General features: G+C 44.2%; 1 protein-coding gene across 4 annotated transcripts in view; it reads left to right on the forward strand.

Annotated features, from left to right (window-relative positions):
• The window catches only part of cracd (capping protein inhibiting regulator of actin dynamics), a 29,628-nt gene extending 16,184 nt beyond the window's left edge, over nt 1-13,444 (forward strand). For 3 of the 4 annotated variants that reach the window (XM_065956190.1, XM_065956192.1, XM_065956193.1), the window contains 8 exons: nt 2,781-2,949; nt 3,417-3,549; nt 3,652-3,807; nt 5,474-5,689; nt 5,799-8,040; nt 10,154-10,338; nt 10,419-10,581; nt 11,257-13,444. In XM_065956190.1, the coding sequence (XP_065812262.1) occupies nt 2,781-2,949; nt 3,417-3,549; nt 3,652-3,807; nt 5,474-5,689; nt 5,799-8,040; nt 10,154-10,338; nt 10,419-10,581; nt 11,257-11,417 (3,425 nt within the window). In that variant the 3' untranslated portion in view covers nt 11,418-13,444. The remainder of the gene's footprint in view (nt 1-2,780; nt 2,950-3,416; nt 3,550-3,651; nt 3,808-5,473; nt 5,690-5,798; nt 8,041-10,153; nt 10,339-10,418; nt 10,582-11,256) is intronic. The other variant, XM_065956191.1, reaches the window with a different exon arrangement.
• The last annotated feature ends 162 nt before the right edge of the window (nt 13,445-13,606 follow it).

A 13,606-nucleotide genomic window follows, 5' to 3' on the forward strand; every position in this document is an offset into this window, starting at 1 on the left:
TTTGAAAGACATTTTTTGCAGGGTGATAAAAATGGCTTTTCTTGTATGAGGTTAGATATCGTCATATACAGAAGTAATCTGGTGTTTATCTTCCTGTTTCATGTGGGGAATGTGATTGGTTGTAGACTTATAGTCGACCCCATCAGATTTTTATTCTTTATTTATCACACAAGGGGAAATTACTGTTACCCCTGTTATTGAGACATCCTACACACACATAGGCTGAAACACACACACATCCTATGGACTTGCACTAATGGAGAGATGTCAGAGTGACGGGCTGCACATGAAAGAGCAGTCGGGGTACAGTGCCTTGCTCAAGGGCACATCAGCCGTGCTCAGTAAGTGAACCAGCACCTCTCCATAAAGCAGACCAAGTTCCAGGCTCGGTCTTTCTGGTTGTTAAACAAGTGACCCTCCGGTTCCCAGCCCAAGTCCCTTCAGACTGAGCTTCTGCCTCTCTTTGTCAAAAGAAAAAGCAATAAAGACAGTGAGATCATTTGGACTCTCTCCTCTTAAGCACTTGTCTTGAAATCTAAAAGTCACATTTTATCCAACGGTGAACACATGGAGATGTGACTGTGACTGTACGTGTTGGATTCTAACAAATATGGTTCTGCCTTGTTCTGAAGTGTTTGGTAGAAACAATTGATTTTGATTGATTATTTATCTGGATAAATAGGATTCCCTCTCAGTCTTTTAAACACAGAACAAAATGCATTTATATTCTTTCCTTTGTCAGTAAATTAATGCTTACAGACTTTCTCCAGCACGGGGAAATAATGACACGCACTTCAAAGTGGGGGAAATGAGTTTACTGTATAATTTCCCATGATGCTTTGCATGTGGAGTGAAATCCCACACCAGATGCTACTTATAGCTCTGAAAGGGATCCACAGAGCCTGAGAACGGCCGTGTGCTCGTCGGTGTAGAGTGGCTTTGTAGCTGTGTAACCTTAGGTCGAACACACACACACACACACACACACACACACACACACACACACACACACACACACACACACACACACACACACACACACACACACACACACACACACACACAAAGCAGTTCTCTGTATCACATGTTTTAAGTTAAATAAACAAGATAGCTGTAAACTTGAAAAAAAAAATGTCAACAACTCTCCAGGGAAAGTTCAGCTTCTTTGTAAGATCCTAAAAAGAGTTTCAAACTTTTACTGGCATGCAGTAAGCAACACAAACTGCAGTTTTATCTCAGAAGAGCTCTCCCTTAGTGTTCCACAGATAAGAACTGCTGATAACTCAGAGATTCTGCACAGTCATTATCTGTGATGTGTGTCATTTAGCCATAATTAAAGTTCTTTCCTTTAGTTACACATCACATAACGTTTGGAAATCTTAAAGTGCTGCGCTCAATTATGATACAAAACCAACATTAGATGTTTAAAGGAGATCCTGGTGTTTTTAATCCTGGGCACTATTTGTAATGTTTTCATTTCTTAATGACTTTAGACTTTAGACATTTGGAATCACTCTGTAGATGTCGTCAGCTTGCTAACATAAAACAACTTAATTCTTATCGACTCAGGAACTCTCGCTCTATCTTAGATGACAAAAGTCAGCCAACAAGAAATAAAGGACAGTCACAAAGGTGGACCTTAAGCCTCCTGACAAACTGCTACAACGTGGCCACTTGCAGTCAGAATAGTTACACCCCTAGTTATGCATAACTTTTTTATTTTTTATTTTTTTTTTATTGGTGATAAGGTGAACAAAATGAAACAAGAATATATAGAAATGACAACTAAAGCGAGAACAAACAAACAAACAAAGACAAAAATAAAACAAAAATTAAAATAACAATAAATAAAACGGACGAAATAGCAAAACATGAGCAAAGATACAGAGCAACAATACAGACAAAATACATTCAAATGAGATGAGAGTCAAGCAATGATTTTTATGTTCAGGTAGTGTGTTAGAAAGGTCTGTAATGCATAACTCATATCCTGCATAAATCAAAACTGGTGGTTATAAAAAGAAAATGGAGGAACTGAAGTTTTTTGCAAATTTCTGCATCAGTTTCTGGATGTTGCTGCTTTGGTAGACCATAAACTCCCATGTTCAGAGAGTGAGATGACTGGTGGGTTTGAAGTGGTGTAACGGCTAATTGGCTTTATCAGACACTTAGAATAACACTGTGAGCCTGTCAGAGACAAAAAACAAACAACCTTCAGTTGACACACTTTGATCAGGTCCATCTCATCCCAGGATTACTTTTGCAGCAGTTACAGCCTATTTACTGCAGGATCAATCAATCTACTGATTGTTCACACAAAAACATCTAAAAATAGGGATCAAGTTTAAAAATTAAAAAGCATTTCCCTTTAACTCCTGAAGCCATGTGGACATGCAGGACGTTTTTTATTCCAGGGAACAATCATGGAGAGGGGTTTTTCCTGTTCAAGCTGATAATTCTTGGATTTGTTTTCAGTTTTTCTGGAGCTGCTGTGTCTTTGGGTGTTTCCTTTTTTATGCCTGTTGTTGTTTATCTCCCCCACTTCCTGTAAAGTAAGAGTAAACAAAAGAGCCAAGGTTTTCTTCTCATTTCCATCTGCTATTTTGATTTATTTCCTTTTTTAATTCAGTCACTGGCATTTCATTATCCACACACACAAACACGCCCATAAACACCGTCCTGCTCGTGACCCAGCCCCGATGGGGGGGAAACATGAGGATTGATGATGTGATTGCACGTGTTCTGTGGTTGTCATCTGTTTTTTTCTTTCGGCCCGGCAGAGAGAAGGCGACAGGGCAAATTCCAGCCCTTCAGACGACTCTTTGGGAGGAAGAAGAAGAGGGAGGTGAAGGGGGGCTTGGATGGAGCAGAGCTGAAGGCGAGCTTTTCTACCGGGGAAGTGTGCAATGGAGTCGTGTCTGACGAGGACGAGCCCAATCCAAATTTGAGGTGAATGAGTGCAGAGAGTTTCATTTTTACTGTTTGATTTACACATTATGAAACTGAGCCTTCCTTTGTGTCTTTGGACTTACCGCTCATAAAAGCTGTAAAGAAACGGTCTTATCAATAATATAGGGCATGTATGTATTTAGACGGTCAGGATCAACATATTGTCTTCTTTGACAAGAAATGAAAGTGTTAAAAACGTCTCTCATAAATGCTCATAAACACTGTGGTTATGCAATCTGTAGAGAGAGCGTTGAGGATTTAAATACAGCTTGTAAATGGCTCAACGCGCCTTTAATTGGCGGGCTCGAACTACTGGTGTGTTAAAAAGTCATTCATTTCTTTGTGTGGAACGACTTCATGTTGAAGCTGTCTCATGATAAATGAATGAACGACTGACAGTAATGACACGCTCTTCTCTGTCTCCCTCCTCCTCCTCCTCCTCTCGCTCTTCTTTCCTCTTCTCGCAGGGAGTTGAATCCCATCGGCTCTCGAGCTCTCTCTCACGACAGCATCTTCATCCCAGAGGAGCCGGTGACCGAGGCCGGTCTGGATCACAGCATGTCGCAGGAAAACGTCTCAGATAAAGTCAGGAATCTGCAGGTTTGGACTTGTAGCCGAGTGCTACTCTCTCTTTTTCTAAAACAGTTTTTTTTCCTCCTGTCCTGCAAAACACAATGTGCAACTTTTCTGTTGGTCACACAGAGGCAGATCGCACAGGGTATCAAGTTTGGCCAGAGGCCTCCCTGTCTAAGGAAAAGTGAAGGAGATGAGGAGAGTTCAGATGAGGAAGAGGTTCCGCGCAGTCCTCTGAAGGTGTTGGCTCAGGTGGAGTCTGAGCCGGCAAACACAGAGACAAAGGTAAAGCACAAACATTATTCACTTTTCAGATGACATTTTAAAGGCAAACTCACTTCATTTTAAAACTTGGAGTCTGTTTACAAGTCTGAGGAAGTACCTCTGAATAAATAAAATGTGAAGGTCAAGGTGCTGCATGATAAATCACAACTTTATGGTTAACTTAGTAAGAGCTTTTGCAGTAAACATTTGGCAAAGGTCTGAATTTATCCTGATAAATACCAGTATTTTTTTGCAAAGTCCTGCTTTCTCACTCAGCTTGTGTACATTTTAAAGCCATGCATCAGCCATCCTTAGAGTAACTGCTGCAGGTTAAATGGTAAATAAAATGCTTGATTTTTAGAGAAACATGCTGCGAACAGCCATAGCTAAAACTACTACAGATTCTTTAGTACTTCATATCATGATCACATTATTGAAAATGTGCTGTGCATCAAATGTTTTTCTTCATTAGTGCGGGGCCCAAGATAAATTAGACTTAAAATTTGAAAAAACTTGGCATAAGATTCAAATGCTAATTGTCCATAACAAAACCTATAGAAACTCCCTGCTATGTTTGGAATAACTTCCTGTACATTTTTATAATGCAGTATTTCTTGTAGATAGAAAAGATACCGCAATTTCACTTTTTCCTAATATCTGTCAGCCCTAAAAGAGAGCTGTGTGTGGAGACCATAGACAGGTCTGTCAGTGACAACAATCATCTTCTGGTGTGAAGTTAGCAAAGAGAGGAGCTCAAAGCTCATCTCTGCTGCAGGCCAGCAGCTCAGTGTTACATCAGCTGCTGTCAGCGTAGCAGCTGAATCTTTTGAGGCTCAATCCACATGGCCACTCTGAGACTTCTGTCCTCTCTTTCTTTCCTACATAAAGTGATGTGTTCTGCAGGTGCTGAGAGATTGCATGGCTGTATTTTCTGTGGACAGACGGGCTGATAATTCCACATATTTCCTCTCTCTCAATGTGGTTGAATCTTATTTCTAGCAAACATGACTCAAGAAATTTTTTGACTCATGTTTAACACATGGATAAGAAGCTCTTTCCTTTTATTTCCTTGTCAGTAAGAAAAGCTCATCACATCCACATTTAAGTTAGTTTAAAAAACATTACATTCTGGTAAAGTTTGCCCCTAAAGCAGGCTGTCTGGATATCTAAGGAGGGTGGGATGATGAGTCACCTTGTGGATGGATGAATCTAACATAAAATCAAACATAGATGTCTACACATTTGGATTTCGCCCAAACTTGTCAGAGAGTGAGGTGCATTGTGGGTATTAAAGGTCCCACAGTTTAAAACAAGAGCACTGCTTATGATCCTTTTCAAACTGTCCATCTTGATTCCCTCCAAGTGGAAGTGTTTGAGCTGCACTGAATTTGTGGTAAAATGTCAAGAGATGGGAGTGATGTCACAGCAGATTTGACTGCGTGATCCAGTAGATCTAACCAGAATATGAAGGCATGGGAGGGGTCATAGGAGTTCTTCTAGACAGGTTTGCTGTTATTAGTAGAACCAGTCGATAAAAGTGCATTAGGCAGCATTTTGTTTGGAAAGGCAAAAACCTGAAATATTTATTTTCCAAATTCAGAATAAAGCCATCACTGTTCCATCAGATCTTTTCAGGTTAATAGAGTAAGATTGGATGTTCTTTATTTCTCTGTTGTTGTGTCTGAAGCCGGTCCAGGGGGCTCAACATACTGAACCTCATAGCACCCCGGTGAAGTCTCCCAGGTCCAAGAGAGTTCTTCCACCCACAGGAACCATCGAGTCCATCAACCTGGATGCCGTTCCACAATCTGTCCCTCGCCTGGACAACACCGCCGCCAAACACAAACTGGCCGTCAAACCTAAAAACCAGAGAGTGTCACGCAAACACCGGAGGTTTACCCAGGTGCGCTGCCAAATGAAGCCATGTTACAATGCTTTATTAAGCGATATTTACCTCCTTTGCTTTAGACAAAAAAAAATTTAAACACTGATTATATTTTTCACATCTGCAGGACTTCCAGGAGGTTTCTATTCCGGGTGTGCTGCAGGAGGAGCTGGAGGCGGCCGGCGTCTCCTCAGAGGAGCAGCGCAGAGCTTCTGTGGAGTCCCTGGACGGTTTCAAGAAACAGAGACTCCACGAGGAGGAGAGACAAGAGACGAGGAGGAGGAGGGAGCTGGAGGAGCAGAGGCTCAAATGGGAGGAGGAGGAGGAGAAGAGGAAGAGGGTTGCGGAGGAGCTAAGGCTGCGAGAGCTGGAGGAGGAGAGGTGTCGTAAACAACGAGAGGAGGAGGAACAAAGGCTGAGGAGGGAGGAAGAGGAGAGGAGGATGAGAGCGGAGGAAGAAAGGAGGCAGAGAGAGGAGGAGGAGAGGAGGGTGAGAGAGGAACAGGAGCGCAGGCAGCGTGAAGAGGAGGAGAGGAGGCGACTGGAGGAGCAGAGGAGGAAAGAGGAGGAGGAAAGAAAGAGGAGAGAAGAGGAGGAAGAAGAAGTGAGGAGGCAGCTGGAGAAGAGGAGGAGACAAAGAGAGGAAGAGGAGGAGAGGAAGAAAAAAGAGGAAGGGGAGAAGCTGAGGCTGCAGGAGATCGAAGAGAAAAAGAAACAAGAAGCCGAGGAGAGGAGGAGGAGGGAGGAGGAGGAGCAGAGGAGGCTGTCGATGGAGGAGGAGGCTGACGGCTGCTCGGATCCACTGGAGAGGAAGAGGAGGGCGGAGGAGCTGCGGTGGAAGGAGATGGAGGAGAGACAGCGGCCTTTCTCTTTCAAAGTTTCCTCTGGAGAGAAACAGATTCTCTTCCAGAAGGTGAACCTGACGCCTGTGACGCCGGCCTCCAGCCAGCAGGGCGGCGCCGCGGCCGAGCAAAGAGAGAGCACCAAGGGCTCCTCGTCCTCTGAAGGAGCTGACTCTCCAAATCTGCCAACGTCCCCGTACGTCCCCCACACCGCCATTCTTGTCACGGGCGCTCAGCTCTGTGGGACAGCAGTCAACTTGGACCAGATCAAAGACACAGCCTGCAAGTCTCTGCTGGGTCTCGGAGAGGACAGGAAGGCGCAGGGGACCCCGCCCACCAAGAGTAAGACGTCACCGGACCGCAAGTCTGGTAAAACTAAATCCCTCAACGAGTCCTCCTCGCTCTCTACGGATCAGTCCGGTTCCGCGGTCCTTGCGGAGTGGGCGAGCATCAGATCGAAAATATTCAAAGGAGTCGAGGAGGGGAAATATGACGAGCACGAGCCTGGCAAACAGCCGGGAGCTGAGGAACAGCCTGCCTTCTCCCACGCCAACCTCAGAAAGACCATGTCCGCCAGCGCCAAGTTCTCCATCACACCCGCAAAGAAGAAGTTTGGAGATTCAAACAGGAACTCGGAGGTCTTCAGTGCAGAAGAAGCAGTGGATGAAGTTGCTCCTTCTGAAACTCCGCCTCCTCCTCCTCCTCCTCCAGCCAGCCGCCCTCAGAGCAGGACGAGTAAAACCGTCCGCATCGTGGAGCGAGGCTCAGAGGAGTGCATGTTCGCCAAAGACCTGCCCTCCTTCCTGGTCCCGAGTCCCGGAGCCAAACCTGAGGGATTGGAGCTGAAGAGCAGGGCGAAGAGCGAGACGGAGGCAGGCGAGGGAGCGGACGGAGGAGGACAAGACGGGGAGGACAATCCTTCACCGTTTGGCATCAAGCTGCGCAGGACCAACTTCTCGCTCCGCTTCCACAGCGAGCAGTCCACCGAGAAACGGAAGAAACGCTACAGCGCTGGGGACAGCTTCGACGGCGTCCCTTCACCTCTCACCCCCATCGAGCCGGACTCTGACACCTCCTCTGTCTTCTCTGAAAAGTCAAGTCCAACATCGCCTCAGAAGGAAGGCGCCGTTGGCAAGTACTCGCATGCGTCCGCCTCGCCTGCGTTCCCTCGGGGTAAAGCGGGTAAGTCGACCAGCAGTCCCCCTGCACACGTTACCGCTGAGAAAGTGGTTTCCAAACCTCCGATCTACCGCAGACCAACCACGTCGCCCAAACCAGTCCCCACACCTCCCCCGTCGCCGCTACCCAAAGTGTCCCCGGGGCCTCCCAGTGATGTCCTGACCCAGAGGACGGGAGCCGCAGAGTCGTCCGGCCAGGAGCCGACGAGGAGCGAGGAGGCTTCAGCGATAACCCGGAAAAGCCCCGTCCAAGGAGAGGAGGAGCCGAAGGAGAAGAGATCCTTCTTCCCCTCCATCAACATCCCCTGGAGAGAGAAGACGGACAGGAAGACGGAGCTCATCAAAAAGGGTCAGTCTGAGATTCATCCCTAAAAAAAATATATTTTTATGATAACAGTTAATAACGGGCTCAAGAATTAAGAATTCTAAATTTTAAATTTATAAAAGACGTTTTTAATTAATCGCAATAATTATTAAAGGCAGCGGGAAAAGAGCGAACATGAAGACACCGCAGCAACGGGACACAAGCGCTGACGCTGATAGCGCTGTTAGCATTAGCTGTCAGCTAACCGCCAATATCTCTATAAGTGCGCTCTTTTCGCGAAGCCTACCTGTTATCTTACCTCGCCAACGTCATTTACCTTGAGCAGTTTATTTCCTCATAACATTAGCCAAGCAGACATGTGATGTTAATAAAATGCCTATTACCAACATACTATTTATTCACTCACCTCAATATTCAAAGGACTTGCAGCTGCTGTGACTGTCCTCCTGCTGTCGGCACCGGGAGAGCAACGTCTGGCACTGCATCAGGTTTTAGCTTGGAAAATCCCAGTTCCACTTCCATGATGTTGGAAAAACAATCTTTGGAGAAGTGATGGTTGCTCTACCAAGCTGTAGGCGGGAGATCATGGTCTGGTAGCCTCAAAGCAGGCAGCCACTGGCGCCTAATTTCCAGGTCCGCTGTAGAGCTGTGCAACCCGGAGCTGCTACTGCAGCCGGGCAGAAACTGCAGACCCATCCTGGCCACTATCTAATAAATACTCTAAAAACTAAATGCTAAATCAAACAACTAAGTTTCCTAAAAGTCACTGTGCTAAACTACGAGCTGAAGCTAACCTACAATTAAAGCTAAGCCACTAGCTAACTAATATTGATAAGATCTAACAACCAATCTACTGCCTACAACCTCCAACTAACTTTGTGAATACTATAAACTCACAACTCTACAATCTACACTAAATGAATCTATACTAACAGCACAATCCAAATACTAAACCACTAAGCTATTGATCGCGCAGCTCTCTCAATCCACTTGACAGTTTGCCGCATCAAGTGACGGGGCTTTTATAGGTTTGGTGACGTAGGCATTCACTTCACACAGCTGTTAGAGTTTCTCAAACGGAAGTGCAGACACTATGCACATTTCTAACACAATATTTTGAATTTCAATACTTTGTACTCAAATGTCGAGATTTGGACTTGGATTGATCCATAACACTACTTAATACTCAAATACAGAGTTTTATAGTTGAAAAAAGTGGTTTTAGGGTTTAGTTACTCTTTAACAACTCAGGAGATTTGGAATGTTTTTTTGTAATTAAAAAGGTACCCTGTTAATGTCAAGTCTTTTGTACAAAGAACTTTAAAACGACTCAAAAGAATCAGTTATAGTGATTTCGAGGGCGGCTGTGGCTCAGTTGGTAGAGTTGCCGCCTTTCAACCGGAAGGTCAAGGGTCGAGGGTTCAATCCCCAGCTGGCCAAATGTCCGATGTGTCCTTGGGCAAGACACTTAACCCTGAATTGCTCCCGCTGCTTCGGTGGCGGTGTATGAATGGATTAGTTACTTCTGATGGATGATACTACATAGTGATCACTACCATCAGTGTGTGAAAGGGTTTGAATGGGTGGGTGTGACATGTGGTGTAAAAGCACTTTGAGTAGTCGGAAGACTAGAAAAGCAATATATAAGCTCAAGTCCATTTACCATTTACCATTTCACACTTGCAATAACTCCAGGAGGCATTGTGAACACAAACAGCCAGATGTTTCACTTTGACTTTACCCAGAGTTTCTTCTGCAAGCCCCCCTAGCATTTTTTCTGCAGAAAGTCGGAGTGAGCTTGGAGAACGCAGCAGGGTGTAATCAGGAGAATTCACCTGAAGCCTGACCTGGCTGTTCACACATGCACCTCAAAGCGGTAGACTATCATCATCGGGTGGGGCGGGGGGGGGGTAGGATCTCACTCCGTGCACATAATTAAACTGCTGCAAGATTTTTTCTGTTCTCCAGTATGTGCTTTTTAGCTCTTAAAATGAAATTGTGATTCTGTTGAACTACACATACCATTGATATAAAGGTAAATATTGTCATTAAAGCATCGTAAAAACTCTGTTGTTTCAACCCCCACTTCCACATCTTTTTTTTTTTTGATGTCATCTCTGTGTGTCTCCCCCTGCAGAGAAGCCGTCCCTGCAGAGCAGACACTCTCTGGACAGTTCAAGGGTCCAGGACAAGGAGGCGGGGCCTCTGTGGATCACGCTGGCTCTGCAGAAACAGAAAGGTTTCCGGGAGCAGCAGCAGAACCGAGACGAGCGTCGCAGCCAAAGAGAGGCCAAGCATGCTGAGAAGCACGTACGAGACAGTGTATGTGCCCCCCTCTCGCACACTTTCATTCACAAAACCTCCCACAGTTCCTCCTCTCATCCATCACATCTCCTCTGCAGGTCGCTCTGCTGAGCCCCACAGAGAGCCGAGGGAGCGGCAGCACCAGCCCGTCCTCCAAACCTCAAACACCGGAGGAGCCAAAGAGACCCGACAGCCTGCTGGGACGATTCGAGCGACGAGAACAACTGAAGAAAGCCAGCACTTTACCAAGCTCTGTCACTGGTAAGACACTGCAGAAAACTGAGGATTATTATCTCAAATTAAACAAAACAGATGACAAAGTAACCTAACACTGAATTGTGAAGGACATCTTTTAAAAAGTTTTGATGATATTAAAAAGTGGGAAAATGAAGCTTTCTCTTAATGAATAAGTTAGCTGCAGCAAAAAGTCAGTTCCTTGACTTCTTTGTAAAATACAAACATACAGACATACAGACATTTCAAAGAAAATCATAAAAATATATTTAGATAGATAGAGATATTTATTCAGACATATATTTATTAATGCACATTTTTGTATGGTGTTTATGTCATTTATTTTGTTTGAAATATGAAAAAAATGTAAGAAACAAGATCAAACATGAATTCAAACTTCAGATTCAGATTCAGAATTTATGCAAATTCAAAGAGTCTGTCCAAACAATGCGACTCATTAATGAAAAGAAAAAGTTGTGGAAGGCATATTAATATTACAAATTAAAAACACAAAATCAGAAAATAAAGGCAACAGAAAAATGATGCATCTTACTTCATACACTCTGAGAGTTCTCCAGGCCTGTAGGGGGCGCTAAGCAGAACTGTTTTATTTTCACCAGAGAGAGAGAGATAATTTATTTACATGTTACTTGATCTTAACTTGATGTTGGAGTAATTCTTCTTCTTTTTTTGTTGTTTCAGTTGAGATCACAGACTCCACACCGTCGCCCCCTGCTGTCAAGGAGGTGTCAAAGCGCTTCCCATCCACCGACTCCCCACAGGTGTCCACAGAGCCTGCCTGGCTAGCCCTCGCCAAGCGGAAGGCCAAAGCGTGGAGCGACTGTCCTCAGATCATCAAATAACACAAACAGATGCGCACACACACACACACACACACACACACACACACACACACACACACACACACACCGGCTCCGGCCTGCACTAAGACTACACACTGCCCACAGACTCTCCTCCCCCCTCCCCTCCTAGAAAACCTACCTGACTGTGAAGCCACGCCCTCCATCACCTCGTACCCCCGACACACACACACACACACACACACACACACACACACACACACACACACACACTGTCTGGTACTTTTATCATGTTAAAGTGCGCTTCACATTCAGATACTCTCAAACAGCTGCACACAGATATGTAAACTCCAGTCGCGCGCATGCACATACTGTATACAAACATACACACACACGTATAGATGCAGATAGAAACACACCGCAGTACTAAGCAGCCAATCAGAAGCAGGGCTGGCACTTCGCAACAGCCAACCCTGATGTTTTTTTTATTTTGTAGCCAAGCGTGTCACCTTCATTGTAAATAAACCATCGGCTCATAAAAAAAAAAAAAACTGGTGAAACTTGTGTATTGGAGAGCTCTGACATGTGAGTGTGTAATCAGCCGAGGGTTAACTGTCTGTGTTCAAAGGGCTACCAGTTAACTATAGTGCCACCTGTGGACCACTGGTGGAAGTGTTACATCCTCTGTGCCCTCGTTAGTATTATTTCTGTACGTTTAAAGATCTCCTCTCTGAGCCTTTTGTTTTGGGTCATTTTTACTTTTAAGGAGAACAACTCTCACTGTGTCCGTTAACAACTGTGAAAGCTGACAGAGAGGCTGTTGTACTTTTTTTTTTTTTTTTGCCATTTTAAAAGTTGAAGAATCACACAGTGGGAGCACCTAAACACAGCACTTAAGACCACAAGTGTTACTGGGCATTGACAGAGAGAGCACTTCTCGTGTCTTATATGCATCCCCGTCTCCGTCAGCCTCCGTCCTCCTGCCTGACACCTACGACCTTCTCAGTGTGTGCTCTTTAAATATGTCTCAACAGTAACCAAATCCACCTACTTTTCACCTACAATTCTGAAGATGAATCATTTGCATTTGTTTAATGCCAGAATTTTTATTTTAAGTGCGTAACCCAAAATAGAAGTATAGATTGGCAGCTTAGCTTTAACAGAAGCAGATGCAGAATTCACAAGAGAGAAATAAAGTCTGCTGTTTACTGAATTAATAATCAATAAGCAATAATCTCCTTTGAAATAGGAGATGAATTTTACTGAATTAAAAAAGTCACATATTATGCAAAATTCACGTTACCGTGTTTTTCGACCATAATTTGTCTCCCTAGCCCGTCTTCAAACCCCACAAATATAAAAAAAGTGAATCCTCTCTTTTCCCTGCTCCCCTATTCAGTGCTCAAACAGGCTGTTTAGAGATTTTCCCTTCATGACATCACAAAAGGCAGTAACCCCTCCCCCAGGTGGGAGACACTCCCACAGCCAGGTGTTTGTTCTGCCCTCTGAGTCTGCCTTCTCACCGTAAACAATAGGACATAGAGAAAGGCCAAGCCACACCCCCTTCCAGTGACATGAGCAAACACAGCTCATTTACATATTTAAAGGTACAGACACAGAAACAGCCTGTTCTGAGCACGGCTGAAATAGAGGGGTTTATAGACATGATCAAATACAGGATCAGAGTGGATTTAGAACAAGAAACTTCACACACATGTTCTGAGGAGCTCTGAGACTTATTTACACTGATTGAAAAAGAGAATAATATGTGACCTTTAATTGAACTATTTACTTAAAACTGTCTTATTAAATACTTTGTTTGGAGGTACTGGTTTCTTGTTAATTCAGAAAATCAGCAGCTTTGATTCATTTTCTAGTGAATGAAGTACATCCTTGTAGTTTTCTCTAAGCATTCTGCAAGAAAGAAATGTATTTTCCAAAATTACAAAATGTTATATAAGTCTATATGTGGTTATAAATCTGTCACAGATTCCAGTGTGAACATGATTGCATGAGAAAATGCTGCTCAAAGGGGGGAGTAATTGCAATTAACTACTGAAACATAGTTTGGGAACATAAAATCTTCAGGAAAAAAGTTAATCAATGGCTTAAATGAACTGAGAAGTATGACCATTTAATCACAGACTTCTATACAATCAGAAGTCGTTTTCTAACAGTGAAGTTGCCCCCTGCTGGTCATTAGAAAACCTGCAGGTCGAAGGCACTTTGCG

Source organism: Labrus bergylta, chromosome 6, assembly GCF_963930695.1.
Source record: "Labrus bergylta chromosome 6, fLabBer1.1, whole genome shotgun sequence".
Lineage (NCBI taxonomy): Eukaryota > Metazoa > Chordata > Actinopteri > Labriformes > Labridae > Labrus > Labrus bergylta.